Consider the following 18,317-nt stretch of genomic DNA (forward strand, 5'->3'; position numbering starts at 1 on the left):
TTGCATTTTTGAATTTTATCCAAATGGAGTAATATAGTGTATATATCTTGTATCTGGTTTCTCTCAGCTTATGTTTTTGAGATTCATACATGTCATTATTTGGAGTTTAATATTCATTCTTGTTGTTGAAAATTGCATGGCCAGGCACAGTGGCTCACACCTATAATGCCAGCACTCTGGGTGGTTGAGACGGGCAGATCATTTGAGCCCAGGAGGTCAAGACCAGCCTGGGCAACATGGCAAAACCTTGTCTCTACAAAAAAATACAAAATTAGCTGGGTGTGGTGGTACACACCTGAAGTCCCAGCTACTTGGGGGGCTGAGGCAGGAGAATTGCTTCAGCCCGGGAGGTCAAGGCTGCAGTGAGCTGTGTTCATGCCACTGCACTATAACCTGAGCAACAGAGCAAGACCCTGTCTCAAAAAAAAAAAAAAAAAGAAAATTGCATGATAAGAATAGACTACGGTGTGTTTGTCTAGTCCATTCTGTCGTTGACAGAGTTTTTCCAGTTTTTGGTTATTTGAATAATGATGCCATGAATATATTCTTGTATTTGATGTCTTTTTGATGAACATAAGTTCTTTTAGTTTATTCACTCATATCAATATTTTCCTTTGTGATTGGTTCTTCCTTGTTTCTATTTAAGACATACTTCCCCTACATCAAAAATCATGAAGGTATTCTTCTCATAAAGCTTCTAAAAAGCTGTATAGCTTTGCCTTTTATATGTAAGTATTTAAAATCATTTGGAAATAGTCTTGATATCTGATAGAACAAATCTCCTCGCTTTGTTTTTTAGATTTGGGGAAAGGTTTTTTTTCCTTCGAAAGCATTATAGCTATTGGTCTTTTGTACTTTTTGTGTATATTGGTCTTTTGTACTTTTTGTATACATTTTAAATTCTGTCAACTTCCATCGAAACAAACAAACCCAAAAAACCTACTGGTGTTGTATTAGGTTTATACTGATTCTTAAGTCGGTTTGGGGAGAATAGAGATAGTATAAAAGGCAAAGCTATACAGCTTTTAGAAGCTCTGAGAAGAATACCTTCATGATCTTGATATAGGGGAAGTATGTCTTAAAGTGATTCTGTCCTTAGAAAATTGGGCCTTCCAACCTTTGAACATGATATATCTGTTTCATTTGTTTAGGTCTTCCGTAATATGTCTTCATAAATTTTATAATTTTCTCTGGAAAGAACATTTTTTCCAACTTATTTCTAGGTGCCTCCTATTTTTTATCCTATTAAAAAGCTTTTTTTTTTTTTTGATAGTTTATGCTGCAGAAAAAATTTTTGTTAAAAAGAATGTAGGCCAGACGCGGTGGCTCACGCCTGTAATCCTCATACTTTTGGAGGCCAAGGCAGGTGGATTGCCTGAGACCAGGAGTTCGAGATCAGCCTGGCCGACGTGGTGAAACCCTGTCTCTACTAAAATACAAAAAAAAAAGAAAAATTAGCCGGGTGTGGCAGTATGCTCCTGTAGTCCCAGCTACTCTGGAGGCTGCGACAGGAGAACGGCTTGAACTTGGGAGGCAGAGGTTACAGTGAGCCAAGATTGTGCCACTGCACTCCAGCCTGGCTACAGAGCAAGACTCCATCTCAAAAAAAAAAAAAAAAAAAAAAGAGGCCAAGTGCGGTGGCTCATGCCTGTAATCCCAGCACTTTGGGAGGCTGAAGCAGGTGGATCACCTGAGGTCAGGAGTTCGAGACCAGCCTGACCAACATGGTGAAACCCCGTCTCTACTTAAAATACAAAAATTAGCTGGGCGTGGTGGTAGATGCCTGTAATCCCAGCTCTTTGGAAGGCTGAAGCGGAGAATTGCTTGAACCCAGGAGGCAGAGTTTGCAGTGAGCCGAGATCACGCCACTGCACTCCAGCCTGGGCGACAGAGTGAGACTCCGTCTCAAAAAAAAAAAAAAAGGTAAGGCCAGAAGGCCAGGTGTGTGGCTCATGCCTGTAATCCTAGCACTTTGGGAGGCCAAGTCGGGTGGATCAGGAGTTTGAGGTCAGGAGTTCAAGACCAGCCTGACCAACATGGAGAAACCCCGTCTCTACTAAAAATACAAAATTAGCTGGGCGTGGTGGTGCATGCCTGTAATCCCAGCTACTTGGGAGGCTGAAGCAGGAGAATCACTTGAACCCGGGAGACGGAGGTTGTGATGAGCCACGATCGTGCCATTGCACTTCAGCCTGGGCAACAAGAGCAAAACTCCATCTCAAAAAAAAAAAAAGAATGTAAAGGGAGCCGGGTGCAGTGGCCCACCCTAGCACTTTTGGAGGCTGAGGCGGGAGGACTACTTGAGCTCAGGAGTTCGAGACCAGCCTGGGCAACATAGTGAGACTTTGTCCATTTTTTTTTTTTTTTAATTTAGGAAAAAAGAATGAAGACAGTATCTTTTTATTGTTTTTTCTGTTTGCTGGTATAAGTAATACAATTGTTGTTGGGTTTTGTCTTGTTTTGTTTTGTTTTGTTTTGTTTTAAGACGGAGTCTTGCTCTATCACCCAGGCTGGAGTGCAATGGCCCGATCTCGGCTCACTGCAACCTCCACCTCCCGGGTTCAAGTAATTCTCCTGCCTCTCAGCCTCCTGAGTAGCTGGGATTACAGGTATCCACCACAATGCCCCGCTAATTTTTGTATTTTTTAGTCGAGGAGGGGTTTCACCATGTTGGCCAGGCTGGTCTCAGGTGATCTGCCCGCCTCAGCCTCCCACAGTTCTGGGATTACAGGCGTGAGCCACCGCGCCCAGCCTTGATTTTGAAATATAAACTTTTTATCATCCAGCAACCTTGCTAAACTCTTCTATTAAATAATTTATCTGTACCATCTTTTAGATTGGCTAACTATATAATCATATCATCTGAGATTAATGACAATTTTACTTCTTTTTTTTTCCAGCCCTCATTTTATTTCTTTTTCTAACATTACTCCTGAAAGCTGACATGATGTGGAATAGAAGTGTAGTAATCTGGGGCTGTCCTTGTTCTTGATTTCAAAGAGAGGGAAGGCTTTCAGCATTTCCCCAATAAGTGTGTTTGCAGAAGGCGTTTTTTTTTTTTTTTTTTTTTTGAGATGGAGTCTTGCTGTCGCCCAGGCTGGAGTGCAGTGGCGTGATCTCGGCTCACTGCAGACTCCGCCCCCTGGGGTCCAGGCCATTCTCCTGCCTCAGCCTCCTGAGTGGCTGGGACTACAGGCGCCCGCCACCTCGCCCGGCTAATTTTTTGTATTTTTAGTAGAGACGGGGTTTCACCGTGTTAGCCAGGATGGTCTCGATCTCCTGACCTCGTGATCCACCCGCCTCGGCCTCCCAAAGTGTTGGGATTACAAGCGTGAGCCACTGCGCCCGGCTGGTGCAGAAGGCTTTTAAAACGTGGAGACCCTTTATCAGGTTAAAGAAGGTCCTTCTACTCCTCGTTGACTAAAAGTTCTAACCACAATTGGTAGGATTTTTATCAAATACTTTTTCTACATCCATTAGATTATTCTGATTTTTCTTCTTTAATCTTCTATATTATGCTAACTCATATTAATTCATTCTCTAATGTTAAACCTAACTTGCATTCATGAAATAAATCCAACAAGATTATGATTTCTATTATGCTTTCAATATATTGCTGGATTCCATTTGCTAACATTTTGCTTAGGACTTTGACATTCATGTTCAGAAATGAGATTGACTTCTAACTTTCCTTATTGTGATACCTATGTGTTGCTTTTTCTTTTCTCAGAAAGATTTTATGTGAGATTGTCTTCCCTGAAAGTTTGATTGAAAGCATCTGTAATGCCATCTGGGCCTTGAGCTTGGGTTTTTGGGTTTCGCTTTAAGGAAAGATTTTTGACTACTGATTATTTAGGTTTTCTGTTTTAACTTCTGCATCGTAGGTAGTGATTCCTTCTTGTCATCTTTGAGAATGATTATTTTATGCCTTCTCTTTTGTTTTCATGGTTGGTTTTACCAGAGGCTTGTCAATTGTATTAGCTTTTTCAAAGAACCAGTTTTGTCTTTGTTAATTCTTCTTCTTATGTTAATATATTCATTTCTTGTTTCATTAATTTCTATTTTTATCTATTATTTCCTTTCTACTTTTATATTTTTGCTTCTTTTGACTTCTTGACAGAGATGTTTATTTCATTAACTTCTTTTCTATTATGGTAATTGTAAATTTCCCCTTCAAGTACTACTTTATATGTATCTCAGAGTTCTTATAAATAGTATTTTTCATCAGTCATTAAAGTTCAAAATATTTTCTAATATCTGATAGGCGTTCTTGTTTTGCTTTTTTTTTTAGTCAGTCTTGCTCTGTCACCCAGGCTGGAGTGTAGTGATGTCATCACGGCTCACTGCAGCCTTGGCCTCCTACGCTCAAGTGATCCTCACCCTTCAACCTCCCAAGTAGCTGGGACTACAGTCACATGCCACCATGCCCAGCTAACAACTTTTTTTTCCTTTTTTTTCTTTTTTGAGACAGGGTTTCACTCCCATGGCCTAGGCTGGTGTGCTCTCCGGGGCTCAAGTAGTCCTCCTGCCTCAGCCTCCCGAGTAGCTGGTACTAAGGCCACGGCTGGCTAATTTTTGTACTTTTAGTAGAGATAGGGTTTCACTATGTTGCACAGGCTGGTCTTGAACTCCTGACCTCAAGTGATCCACCTGCCTTGGCTTCCCAAAGTGCTAGGATTACAGGCATGAGCCACCATGCCCAGCCTTTTTTTTTTTTTTTCTTGAGACAGGGTCTCAGTCTATCACACAGGCTAGAGTCCAGTGGTGTGATCCTAGCTCACTGCAGTCTCTTAAGTCTTGGGCTCAAGCAATCCTCCCACCTCCACCTCCCAGGTAGCTGGGATTGCAGGCATGCACCACCATGCCTGGCTAATTTTTTTTTATTTTTAGTAGAGACAAGATCTCATTATGTTGCCCAGGCTGGTCTCGATCTTCTAAGCTCAAGCAATCCTCCTGCTTCGGCCTCCCAAAGTTCTGGGATTATAGGAGTGAGCCACTGTGCCTGGCCTTTTGTTTGTTTGTTTGTTTGTTTGTTTTTAATTTTTTGTAGAGATGGGATCTCTCCATGTTGCACAGGCTGGTCTCTAACTCTTGGGTTCAAGGGATCCTCTTGCCTTGGCCTCCCAAAGCATTTGGGTTAGAGGAATGAGCCTCCATACCTGGCCGTGTTTCTTAATTTCCAAACATAAAGGGAAATGTTTACATTTCTGGTTTGCATTTTATATGGAATTCTAGGTTAATTACCTTGTGGTCAGAATACTGGCTGTCAATGATTTCAATCCTTTGAAATGTGTGAAAGTTAGCAATAAAATGGTCATACAGTTTTGTAGCCTGCCGTTTATACTTTGCAACATTGTTGCTTTGGGATTTATTTTTAATTGCCCAGTTTGCTACAAATCCTGAATGGAAATAATTTTGTCTAAAATTCAAAATGATTGACTTTTCGTTGTGGGTTTTTGTTTTGTTTTGTTTTGTTTTTGAGATGGAGTCTTGCTCTGTCACCCAGGCCAGAGTGCAGTGGCGTGATCTCGGCTCACTGCAACCTCCGTCTCCCGGATTCAACCGATTCTCTTGCCTCAGCTTTCCAAGTAGCTGGGACTACAGACACACACACACCACGCCTGGCTAATTTCTGTATTTTTAGTAGAGACGGGGTTTCACTGTGTTGGCCAGGCTGGTCTCAAACTCCTGACCTCGTGATCTATCCACCTCAGCCTCCCAAAGTTCTAGGATTTCAGACATGAGCCACTGCGTCTAGCCATGACTGACTTTTTAAATTTGTCAGCATAAAACAGTGAATAAAAATTCTCCAGCGGAAAGTGTACTTGATTTTCCCTTTGACCTGAAATAGCTGCATCATTGCTTTCAGCCCTGCATTGCTGAAATAGATCACCACATGTTTATTCGCTCAGACAGGTCTGTCTTGTTTGGTTATATTACTTTAGCCAGGGTCAGCTGCATTTTTATTAAGCTGGTAAGTAAAGAAAGCCCATCTATTTGCATTGAGAACACTGCATAAAATCTAGCTGATTCTTGGTTTTTCTCTAGGCCCGAGGTATGAAGAAGCAAATCATTGATGACTTCATCACCCAAAACAAATATCTATTGGCAGCCAGGCTCACCAGCCAGAAGTTGTTCCATGAACTCTGCCCTGTGAAACGGTCGCATCGACAGAGGAAGTAAGGACTTAAGGCTTTGCCTCTGCTTGTTACTACAATAGAAGGATCATGATTCATTTTACTATAGGGTGACTAGACATCTGCCCTGTAACATTGAGAACTTATTCTTCATTTAACAAATACTGGGCCAGGCGTGGTGGCTCACGCCTGTAATCCCAGCACTTTGGGAGGCTGAGGAGGGCAGATCACCTGAGGTCGGGAGTTCGAGACCAGCCTGACCAACATGGAGAAACCCCATCTCTACTAAAAATACAAAATTAGCCGGGCGTGGTGGCACATGCCTGTAATCCCAGCTATTCGGGAGGCTGAGGCAGGAGAATCACTTGAACCTGGGAGGCAGAGGTTGCAGTGAGCGGAGATCGCACCATTGCACTCCAGCCTGGGCAACAAGAGCGAAACTCTGCCTCAAAAAAGAAAAAAAAAACAAAACACTGATGAGTGACTGTGATGGTAATCATACTATTATGATGTATTAGTCCAGGGCACTTTAGCACCAAATTGTCAGATGTGCCAGCCTGTCCTAGTGGTTAGAGAAGATTTCCCTAAGATGTAACATTTCAGCTGAGACCTGAAGGATGAGCACAGTTTAGCCAGGCGTCTGGGAGAGACTGGGTCACTTTACAGAAGCACAGAATATGGAAGAGTGACTATCCCTACTAAAGCATTCCACACAGGGTGAGTCTTTGGAGGTCTTGGGAAGGAGCAAGGATAACGATTAAACAGTAGGGAAGTATAGAGTATTGAGGAAATGGATTGGTGGGAATCGGGAAGGCTAAGTTACATGTATTCAATAAATATGAAGAGTTATTATACAAAGTATCTAATAAAGTCTAGAAATTCAGGGAATATATTCATTACACCTTCTCAGGTGAATGAATCAGTAGCTTTAAATTTAGGGCTGTTTCATCTGTAAAAGGTATCTGGATATGGAAGGAAAACATATCAATCATGTTACTTGAAAATATAAAACATAATTTCCCTATGTTTCTAGGCTTTTCAGATTCCTTTATAGTCTTAAGAGCGAAGAAAAAAATGACTTAAATATAAAAAAAGAATATCCTGGACTGTAAGGATTGTTGTTTACACAGCCTTCAAAAAATATCCCAAATCCACACACTTCTCATTTTTTTTACCCCCTGCTACCCTGGAACAAGCCACCATCGTCTCCCAGCGAGACCCGCCCTGGCAGCCATCTAACTAGTCTCTCTGCTCCATTCCACTCTTGTACCCTCCAGGCAGGTGTCCACACGTCAGCCAATGATGTTTGAAAATGCACATCAGATCCAGTCACTTTCCATCCTGGGGTCTTTGCACTTGTAGTTCTCTCTATCTGGGATGCTCTGACCCCATTTCCTCTCATAACAATGTCACCTTTTCAGTTGGCACTTCCCTGACCAAACTGTCTGATGGAGCGTGACTTCCACCCACTCTGGCCTCTCTCTCTCCCCTTTTCATCTTTTTTTTTTTTTTAATATATAGCACTTGTTGATATCTGTCATGATATACCTGTTTTCTATCTTCCCCACTGGAATATAAGCTCCATGAGGGCAATAATATTGTCTATATTACTTGACATATACTAAGTGCTCAGTAAATATTTTTGGGAGAATGAATAGCTAAACTTTTCCATTGGAACCTTGCAAAGGAAGCCCTTCAGAATGAGGCTCAGTGGCCTCTGGCCTGAGAAAGATTTGACCAGCCCTCCCTATACTGGAAGAACTAGGACAAATAGTTTCTAAAAGGCCCTGCCGGCCAGGAACGGTGGCTCACACCTATAATCCCAGCACTCTGGGGGGCCAAGGCAGGCGGATCACTTGAGGTCATGAGTTCGAGACCAGCCTGGCCAACATGGTGAAAACCCGTCTCTACTAAAAATACAAAAACTAGTTGGGTGAGGTGGTGCACGCCTATAATCCCAGCTACTTGGGAGGCTGAGGCAGGAGAATGGTTTGAACTCAGGAGGCGGAGTTACAGTGAGCCGAGATCACACCACTACACTCTTCAGCATGGGCGACAGAGCAAGACTCCATCTCAAAAAATAAAAGGCCCTGCTGCATCAGAGATTCAGTGACCAACCCCTTAAATTCCTGGCAGGCACAATGGCTCATGCCAGTAATCCCAACACTTTGGAAGCCTGAGGTAGGAGGATTGTCTGAGGCCAGGAGTTCAAGACCAGCCTGGGCAATATAAACAAAACTATATATAATTTCATATATATATAATTTTAAAATTCATAAATGTGGTAAAGAAGTTTGGTTTGGGAAAAGCATCACAGATTGGGAAGAGAAACAGTTTGTAAATGACTTGGAAATCCTCCCTTAGTAGAAATGTCAGCTTTCATTGGGCACAGTGTATTCACTTCCGTAAGATGAGCTCCTCATCTTCTTCACCTTCACTTGCCATTATAGGTGCTGGCCCTGCCATCAGGGATTGGTTATAAAGCTTTGTGTTTTTGTTGTGCAGGTACTGTGTGGTTTTATTGACTGCTGAGACTACCAAGTTGAGCAAACCCTTTGAGGCTTTCCTGTCCTTTGCCCTGGCAAACACACAAGACACAGTGAGATTTGTGCATGTCTACAGCAATCGGCAGCAGGAGTTTGCCAACACCTTACTACCAGACAGTGAGGCGTTTCAAGGGAAATCAGCGGTGAGCCACAGTCTCTCCTCATCCCAGGCTCTTCACAAGCATGTGGCACTTGATTCTGTTTCCTTCTTCCTTGAAAGTGTTGAATACAGATTCTAGGAAATCTGAAATTCTGAAGCCTATTTTCAAAGCCTACTCTTTTGTTTTTCCTTTTTCTTGATTTTTTTTTTTCTTTTGACACAGGGTCTCACTCTGTCTCCCAGGCTGGGAGTGCAGTGACATGATCTCAGCTCATTACAGCCTCGACCTCCCAGGCTCAAGTGATCCTCCCACCTCAGCCTCCCACATAGCTGGGACCACAGGCACACACAACCACGCCTGGCTAATTTTTTGTATTTTTTTGTAGAGATAGGGTTTCGACATGTTGCCCAGGTTGGCCTCAAAGTCCTGAGCTCAAGCAATCCTCCCGCCTCCCAAAGTGCTGGGATTACAGGCATGAGCCACTGCTCCCGGCCTAAAGCCTACATTCTGGATGTCAGCCTCAGGCCCCCACAGAAACCATGTTTTCTATCAGTAAACGTTAAAGGTCATAAGTCCTTTTCTCCAGTTTTTTACTAAGGCAAGTCTGGTCTTGCAGCATCCTAGATCCTAGAGTTTACAAATTCTTAGGCCACTGGTAATGTGCTATGGAAATTTCTGCCTCCCTCTGCCTCTTTAACTTTATCCTGGTTGATCTCTCCTGCCTTTCTCCTCCATTGTCATCACTCCCTACAGAAACAAGAAATTCTCCTCTGACTTTTCATCATTTTTGCAATTATGGAAAATTTCTCTAAAAAACAAAGGTTTCCATTAATATTAAGTCAAAGATTATAGAGCAAAGTCTATTGAGAAAAAAGAGCTTTAACTTTTAACAAAAGCTTAGGAAAGTCACCATAAAAGTTATTTCTTGGGCCGAGCGCGGTGGCTCACACCTATAATCCCAGCACTTTGGGAGGCCTAGGCGGGTGGATCACTTGAGGCTAGGAGTTTGAGACCAGCTTAATCAACATGGTGAAACCTCATCTCTACTAAAAATACAATAATTAGCTGGTGTGGTGCACACCTGTCTTTAGTCCCAGCTACTCAGGAGGCTGAGGCACGAGAATCGCTTGAACCTGGGAGGCGGAGGTTGCAGTGAGCCAAGATCGTGCCATTGCACTCCAGCCTGGGAGACAGGAGCGAAACTTTGTCTCAAAAAACAAACAACTGGGCCAAGTGTGGTGGCTCACAGCTGTAATCCCAGCACTTTGGGAGGCTGAGGCAGGCAGATCACGAGGTCAGGAGATCGAGACCATCCTGGCTAGCATGGTGAAACCCCATCTCTACTTAAAAAAAAAAAAATACAAAAAATTAGCCAGGCGTGGTGGCAGGTGCCTGTTGTCCCAGCTGCTCGGGAAGGCTGAGCCAGGAGAATGGTGTGAACCCAGGAGGCGGAGCTTACAGTGAGCCGAGATCACACCACTGCACTCCAGCCTGGGCAACAGAGCAAGACTCCGTCAAAAAAAAAAAAAAAAGCAAACAACTGTAACTTAACCATGCTTTTGAAACTTCTGATGTTTTTTCTCTACTTTTTTTCCAGGTGTCTATTTTAGAAAGGCGCAACACAGCAGGAAGGGTGGTGTATAAAACCCTGGAAGACCCTTGGACTGGGAGTGAGAGTGACAAATTTATCCTCTTGGGCTATCTCGACCAGCTGCGTAAAGATCCAGCTCTTCTGTCCTCTGAAGCAGTGCTTCCCGACCTGACCGATGAACTTGCCCCTGTGAGCATCGGGGCTGGGAAGGGTGGGACACCAGGAGGGCTTGTGAGTACACAGTGCTGGTGGCGGATTTCTGCTCAGAGCAGAGGTCCAGCAGCAGCACTGTGTTGCAGGGTAGAGGGACTCTCCCTTCCGGGTTTAGTCCTGACCATCATCCATTTTCTCTCTACATAGGTTTTTCTCCTTCGATGGTTCTACTCTGCTTCTGACTACATCTCAGACTGCTGGGATAGCATTTTTCACAACAACTGGTAGGGATATTGCCAGGCTAAATTTCTTTTTCTCTGTTAATACTGATACCACTGTTTTTCTTTTGAAAAGAGTTCATCATTATTAAATTTCAAGGTACACTTGGTGGGGCAAGTGGAAGAACGTTTACATATTTTCTATTCCTTCCCCTTTTTCTTTCTTGCGGTAACTTCCCTTTTTTTATTTTTTACTTTTTTTTTTTTTTTTTTTGAGATGAAGTCTCGTTCTTGTCCCCCAGGCTCAGTCTGGGGCTCACTGCAACCTCCGCCTCCTGGGTTCAAGCAATTCTTCTGCCTCAGCCTCTTGAGTAGCTGGGATTGCAGGCACCTGCCACTATGCCTGGCTAATTTTTGTATTTTTAGTAGAGATAGGGTTTCACCATGTTGGTCAGGCTGGTCTCAAACTCCTGACCTCAGGTGATCCGCCCACCTCAGCTTCCCAAAGTGCTGGGATTACAGGCGTGTGCCACTGTGCCTGGCCACTTCCCTTTTTTTATATTGGCTGACTGACCCTTTCCCACTGGCTGGGAAAGGATCACCCATGGCTGCCATTCTGGGCAGCAGAGCCTGGGACTGTCTCTTCATCAGGGAACCTCTGGTGCCCAGCACAGGGCCTGACACACATGGAGTCCAGTGTATAGATGCAAAAGGAATGAGTGAATTAACCTCAAGAGGGATACCCACTCCCACCTACTGATGAGACCATGAGCCCTTGAAGGACAGAACCACATCTCATTCATGTTTGTGATTCCTGGCACCCAACACAGCACCTGACAAATGACAGCCTTTGATGGGTGTTGGTAGGTGCATAAAATTTCAGAACACCAGTCCTAGATGAAATCTTGAAAGATCAATTTTATCTCCCTACTCCACCCCTCTGGGCTACATCTGAATTTTTCTGGCCAGAAAAAAATCAGTAAAGTTGAGGAAATAATTCCACAATATCAGAAAATTCTTCCACGTTTACACCTTAAATCCTTTATTATCCCTTTTATTGTTTCCTCATGCAGAACTTATTGAGCATAGCCTATTATACTGAGATACAAAATCAAACTTTTAGAATAAGCTGTCTGTGAATTAGAACACTGAGCAATCTCTACCTTCCCCTCTACCACCTCCACCCGCCAAGAAAAGCTCTGTTTGCCTGAAATTAGTAAGCGTTTATTGGTGTGAAGAGGTTTTGGTTTGGGATTTTTATTATTTTTTTTTTAACTGGAGAGAAGAAACTTTAACTTGAGCTAATACTTTGTTAATTTGGTTTTAGGCGGGAAATGATGCCCCTGCTCTCCCTGATCTTCTCTGCCCTCTTCATCCTCTTCGGCACTGTCATCGTTCAGGCTTTCAGGTAAATGTCCTGTGGCTTCTCGGTGCACCACCATGGTTGGTGTTTACACTTTTTTTGTAAAACTCCTTTTTTCTTACTTTAGCGACTCGAATGATGAGCGAGAGTCAAGCCCTCCAGATAAAGAGGAAGCCCAAGAGAAGACTGGGAAGACTGAGCCAAGCTTCACCAGAGAAAACAGCAGGTTTCTCTAACAAAATACCAGACTCACCTCCCCAGCACCTGCCCCCCAGATCCTGTCATCTGATAACACAGCATTGGAACATAGAGTGTAGAGAAGAACTCTCATGCACCTCCTCCCATGTAAACTGTGGATACAGGGAAAAGTCACTGTGACTTGTGTTTACTAAGACCCTCTAGGTGTTTAGATGCCTTAGATTTCATAATGAAGGCAGAAGGAAAGCAGCCTATCAGGCAAGTGGTAGGTGAGCCAGAAGCAGGACGTGGTTTATCCCTGTAAGTGTCAATGAACATGACCAGTCTTGTGCACACACACACCCAGCAGCAAGAGGCCAGGGTCTCTGAGACAAAGAACACAGACTGAACGATTGTTGTCTTCTTCATTCTGTCCTAGAGCAACTTCTGCACCTGAAAAGCAGCATCCAGCTGGGCACAGTGGCTCACGCCTGTAATCCCAACACTTTTAGGAGGCCGAGGTGGGAGGATTGCTTGAGTCCAGGGTTCGAAACTAGCTTAGGCAACATGGCAAGACCCTGTCTCTACAAAAAACTTATAAAATTAGCTGGATGTGGTGGCAGGCACCTGTAGTCCCAGCTACTTGGGAGGCTGAGGTAGGAGGATCACTTGAGCCCAGGAGGTCAAGGCTGCAGTGAGCCACGATCATGTCGCTGCACTCAAGCCTGGACAACAGAGCAAGACCCTGTCTCAGAAAAAGAAAAGCAGCACAGAAAGGCTGTTGTAGGTCAGGCATTACCAAGTCAGGCCATCCCCATCCTACCAATGTGTTAGACTCAAGAATAGTGAATAATATACCTAGTCTGGTTAGAATGTAGCATTTTCTTTCAGCTGTTTCTTTTCAAAGTAATGGCTTTTCCCTATCCTGACAGCATCTTAACTCCTCAATATTTCTCCACAGCAAGATTCCTAAAAAAGGCTTTGTGGAGGTAACTGAACTCACAGATGTAACATACACCAGTAACTTGGTACGTCTGAGGCCAGGCCACATGAATGTGGTCCTCATCCTGTCGAATTCTACCAAGACCAGCCTACTACAGAAATTTGCTTTGGAGGTCTACACATTTACTGGGTAAGCGTGTGTGTGTATGCGTGTATGTATGTGTGTGTGAGAGAGAGGCAGGCACACTGAAATTGCACGCTTTCCTCTTTGGTCTTGCGGGGCTTTATCTATGCAGCAAGATGCTGTGACCTTTCCAATCCAGACATCTGAGCCATTGCGACAGGGACCTCTTTTCCCACTTCACTCCTTGTTCTGTTGGTTCTGAAGAGAAAAGCTTGAACTCAATGTTATTCCCTGAGCCCTTTCAGTTACTGTTCTCTAGCCCTTGTGTATTTTCCAGAAGAGCAATGTACGTTCCACCGAGCAAGGGATGGGGGAATGGGTGATTGAAGTGTCGCAGCTGCTGGAGAGGCACTGGCTCCCACAGAAAGCCTTCTTTTTCTCTGTGTTCAGGCCCCATCCAACACAAAGCGTTTTCCTATTATTTTAAGTCTCACTGGGGTATTTATTTTTTCAGCAATTAAATGTGTCAGGAAATGCCCTGAGTCCTCATTCTCTTCTTCCTACAGGAGCAGCTGCCTACACTTCTCCTTCCTGAGTCTAGATAAACACAGAGAATGGCTAGAATACTTATTAGAATTTGCTCAAGATGCAGCTCCGATCCCAAACCAATATGATAAGCATTTCATGGAGCGTGACTACACTGGTTATGTACTGGCTCTGAATGGCCACAAGAAATACTTCTGCCTCTTCAAGCCCCAAAAAACAGTCGAAGAGGAGGAAGCCATAGGGTCGTGCAGTGATGTTGACTCTTCCCTCTACCTGGGTGAATCTCGAGGGAAACCTTCCTGTGGCCTTGGATCCAGGCCCATCAAAGGAAAGTTGAGCAAGCTTTCTTTATGGATGGAACGCCTGCTGGAGGGCTCCTTACAGAGGTTTTATATCCCATCATGGCCTGAACTAGACTGAGAGGATTTTCAAAAGAGATTTGAACTCTGAAATTCAGACTTTTTAACATGCCCCTGTGAACAGGTATTTTCAGGACTCAAACTACCACAATGAACAGAGTATAGATTTTAGATTGCTCTTCTAGAACCATGGCTAGAAGAATCTTTCCTTTGTCCTGTTCTAACCTAGGAATGAAAAACACCACCAGTTTGAATCCCCTAGATCAAAATCTTTTCCTCTGGGTTTTATTTTTCCCCACTGAATGCCACACCATTGAAAATAGACTGCTCATCCCCTCTTCCTTTCTTGTCCCTGTCCCATGCTCACCGCACCCTCCTGTCCTGTGTCTTGGAGAAGCACAGGGCTCCACCCTGCAAGTGGCATCTGGCGGACCCTCATGAGCCTGTTGTGCAGGCCGGGTCATTGGCCCCTTCCCCAATCCCGGCCCTGCTGTGCTGCTGCCATGGCGCATGCTCCTAACCCTGAACAACCCACGGCAGCTTCTAGCCCTACATCTGGAAAAAGGCCCCTTTCCAAGCAATCTCACATTTACTGGTTGTTCTGGGAGTAAGTGGCTAAACGTATATTTTGGGGGTATCCCCCAACAACAGTTTGTTGGCCACAGTTTGAAAAGGAAAGGAATAAATGGGAGTTCTGCATGTGAGTTCTCAAGAAAAGGAAAGGGAGGCTGAGCAGTGGCTGAAGCGATGCAGCCTTGAGACACGCTGTGAGCATCCTATCCGCCGCTCCAGCGCTGCTGGTAGCCAGGGGAGGGGTCTACACAGCGAGAAGTACTGTGATGACTTTGAGCCGTTGACATGTATGTTTTCAGATGCCTTTCTGCCTCTATCGATTTTAGGGTATGGATATTAGGAGCCATAACTTGTAATCTTGTTCTCTGAACGTAGAGATAAGCTGCTATAAAGCCAGTAGATGTTAAACTGAAGAGAAATGATTCCCACCTGCTATGAGTCAGGCTCAAGGAACCTCTTCAATAGTGTCTCTTTAGTAAAATACCAAACATGTCTTTGTATCAAGGAACTTAAAATTTCTCAACAATTGTATTTTGAACACTGTTAGCCTAAAAGTGCTGTCTCTTCAAGTCATCTTTTTCAGGAAGTGAGCCAAGACTTGTTCTAGACTCCCATTTTGCAAAAGGCTTACTTTCCACTTCTGGCCTATATTTTGATGTCTCATCTTCATTGTTTTCACTCTTAACTTAGAGCTGCTTCACCAGTATTGGGGTCAGACTGGCCATCAGCACCTGAGCATGCTGAGCTCCAGGTATAGTGGACCCCAGGCTGGCTCATACCAGCCAGTTAGAGAGCATACCTTTTATTTTTCAGGGCAGAATGACCAATGGTTCTGAGTTTGAGTTTGGACAGCTTCAAAGAGTGGTCCGTTCAAATGTCAAAGCAAGGTGCCTTTGGTGGCTTTCTGAAGGGTGAAAATCAGTGATGGGACATTCACTAAGTTAGTTTTTTGTTTGTTTTTGTTGTTGTTTTTTATTTTTTTATTTTTTTTGAGACAGAGTTTCACTCTTGTTGCTCAGGCTGGAGTGAAATGGTGCGATCTTGGTTCACCACAACCTCCACATCCCAGGTTCAAGCGATTCTCCTGCCTCAGCCTCCTGAGTAGCTGGGATTACAGGTATGTGCCACCATGTAATTAGCCCGGCTAATTTTGTATTTTTAGTAGAGACAGGGTTTCTCCATGTTGATCAGGCTGGTCACGAACTCCTGACCTCAGGTGATCCGCCTGCCTCAGCCTCCCAAAGTGCTGGGATTACAGGCATGAGCCACCACGCCCAGCTAAGTTACTATTTCTTTAATCATAATGCTTTAAACTAAGCCACTTGGATCCTGAATAATTTAAATCTTGAGCTACATTGGTAACTAATAAATTATTTAAGGCCAGGAATTCCTATAGTTTTCATGGAATCGTAGCTTTATTAAAAAATAAAGAAATCACTGCCAGGCTTCATTCTTCCATATGATCCTCTAAAAATGGACACTTCCTCTGAATGCTGTATCTCATGGCACCTGGTCCAACTAGAAATGGTCAAGGAATTCATTTGGCTCCTTGATACATCAGTCCTCAAAATTACTTTCTGGCTCTTTTATGGCCAGATTGCTTATATGAGTAGTCTTTTGGTTTGGTAGTAGGTTTTTATTTTTAATTTCTGTACTAATGAAATTCCTGACTTTAATTTCTGAAAACCAAAAACTCTCCAAGTATATTTATTTATATATTTTTTTAATGGAGACGAGGTCTTGCTATGTTGCCCAGGCTGGTCCCAAACTCCTGGCCTCAAGCAGTCCTTCCACCTTGGCCTCCCAAAGTGCTGGGATTATCAATATGAGCCACCATGCCAGATTTGTTCATTTTTAAAAATTTTTATCTCTTCAAGTCATCTTTTAATCTTTTAAAAAGCACCTTCAAACAGCTGCACCTTCCATTTGCACTAGGAAACGAAAGTAGTGATGGGATTGGCAATGTTTCTGGCAGATGTTTTAGCCCCAAAAAGTCTTCTACAGACCGGTTTAGAGCTGGTGCCCTATGAGAATATTAGGGAGCTTTTATTTTAATTTGAACTTTACCCTTGTCCATGCAAGGCATTCCTCCTGAATGCATCCATGAATTTACTTTTGTGTCAAACGTATGAGCCATTGTCATGTTCAGCCTGTGCCACCATTGCTGTGTCTGAGGTATGTAATCATACAAGACCCGATTTTGGTTCTAACACAGTGGTCTTTGACTATCAACATTGATGTTTTTAGAGATGGGTTCTTCTAGTTGATACAGACTATGCATCGCATTTAGCAGATGGGGTAAAACTGGCCTAAAACAAGCCTTTGCAGAATACATGCCAATTTAAAAAAAAAAAAAATTTATTGCTCAGGTGTTGGTTGCACAATTTTTATCTAACACTGAGGCTATCAGCTCCAACTAAACATTTCAGTGGGTGAGGCTGCCCTAACTTCCATTAGGGGCCATGGTCTCACTGCCATCACTTATTAGCCATGAGAATTTGGTTGTAGTTTTCAGGTAGGTTGGTTTCTTCCTCATTTGCAACTTGTTGATACTTGTTCCCTTTTATTTATTAACATCCCAATCAATTTGCAGCTGCCATCATTACAGAAATATTTTTCTGTTATAAAAAGAAGTGTGATCTGTTTTTTTAGTGATTTCCTTTGTTTGGGACTAGAGATTGGAAGCACATACTCAGACCTGTTTTATTAACTGGAATTCTTTAAAAGCTGATGCCAAACATCTTTACAGATGAACTGTAGTTCACATCCACCTGTCTGACATTGTCCCCTAAAAACAAGTGCAGTGTGGCAGCTGCTGAATCTGTCTGTTCAGTTTGTCAAGGAGGATGATTATACTTGGGAGAGATGTGAAAAGAAGGTGAATATTTTGCACTTTTGATACTCTTAGGAACAAATAACTTATTTGGCAAATTGTTTCTTTTTTATGTTTTGGGTGTTGTTTTTGTTTTTTGACTTTTTTTGTATTGTGAACAGGCACTGAAGCTGATGTTATTTTAAGATTACAGAATGGAAAAAGAAATAAACTATTTTAATGTGTGATAATTATGGGGTAGCCCTTGCATTGTAAGATGATGATTTGATTATGGACACATTATCAACAGAATTGAATTTGCATGGAACTCAACACACACTTAAGATCACCACAGCTTAACTGCAGATTTCAGGAATTACAGTCATAGAGGGTACATCAACTTGAAGAGTAGATTGAGTCTTACAGGAAGTGAGTTACAATAAGTAACATTAAGAGCCCAGCTGCCAGCCTGGCCAACATGGTGAAACCCCGTCTCTACTAAAAATAGAAAAATTAGCTGGGCGTGGTGACGCATGACTAATTCTAGCTACTCAGGAGGCTGAGGCAGCAGAATTGCTTGAACCCAGGAGGCGGAGATTGCAGTGGGCTAAGATCAGGCCACTGCACTCCAGCCTGGGGGACACAGTGAGACTCTGTCTCAGAAAAAAAAAAAAA

General features: G+C 43.3%; 1 protein-coding gene across 4 annotated transcripts in view; it reads left to right on the plus strand.

The window, feature by feature from the left end:
• DNAJC16 (DnaJ heat shock protein family (Hsp40) member C16) overlaps nucleotides 1-18,317 on the plus strand; it is a 50,453-nt gene that overhangs the window by 28,241 nt on the left and 3,895 nt on the right. For 2 of the 4 annotated variants that reach the window (XM_012498571.2, XM_012498573.2), the window contains 8 exons: nucleotides 6,049-6,179; nucleotides 8,643-8,826; nucleotides 10,382-10,564; nucleotides 10,736-10,812; nucleotides 12,074-12,154; nucleotides 12,237-12,335; nucleotides 13,248-13,418; nucleotides 13,919-17,893. In XM_012498571.2, the coding sequence (XP_012354025.2) occupies nucleotides 6,049-6,179; nucleotides 8,643-8,826; nucleotides 10,382-10,564; nucleotides 10,736-10,812; nucleotides 12,074-12,154; nucleotides 12,237-12,335; nucleotides 13,248-13,418; nucleotides 13,919-14,318 (1,326 nt within the window). In that variant the 3' untranslated portion in view covers nucleotides 14,319-17,893. Of the gene's footprint in view, nucleotides 1-6,048; nucleotides 6,180-8,642; nucleotides 8,827-10,381; nucleotides 10,565-10,735; nucleotides 10,813-12,073; nucleotides 12,155-12,236; nucleotides 12,336-13,247; nucleotides 13,419-13,918; nucleotides 17,894-18,317 lie in introns of those variants that run through there. The other 2 variants (XM_030805837.1, XM_012498572.2) reach the window with 2 other exon arrangements.

This window comes from Nomascus leucogenys, chromosome 24 (genome assembly GCF_006542625.1).
Source record: "Nomascus leucogenys isolate Asia chromosome 24, Asia_NLE_v1, whole genome shotgun sequence".
NCBI classification, from domain to species: Eukaryota; Metazoa; Chordata; class Mammalia; order Primates; family Hylobatidae; genus Nomascus; species Nomascus leucogenys.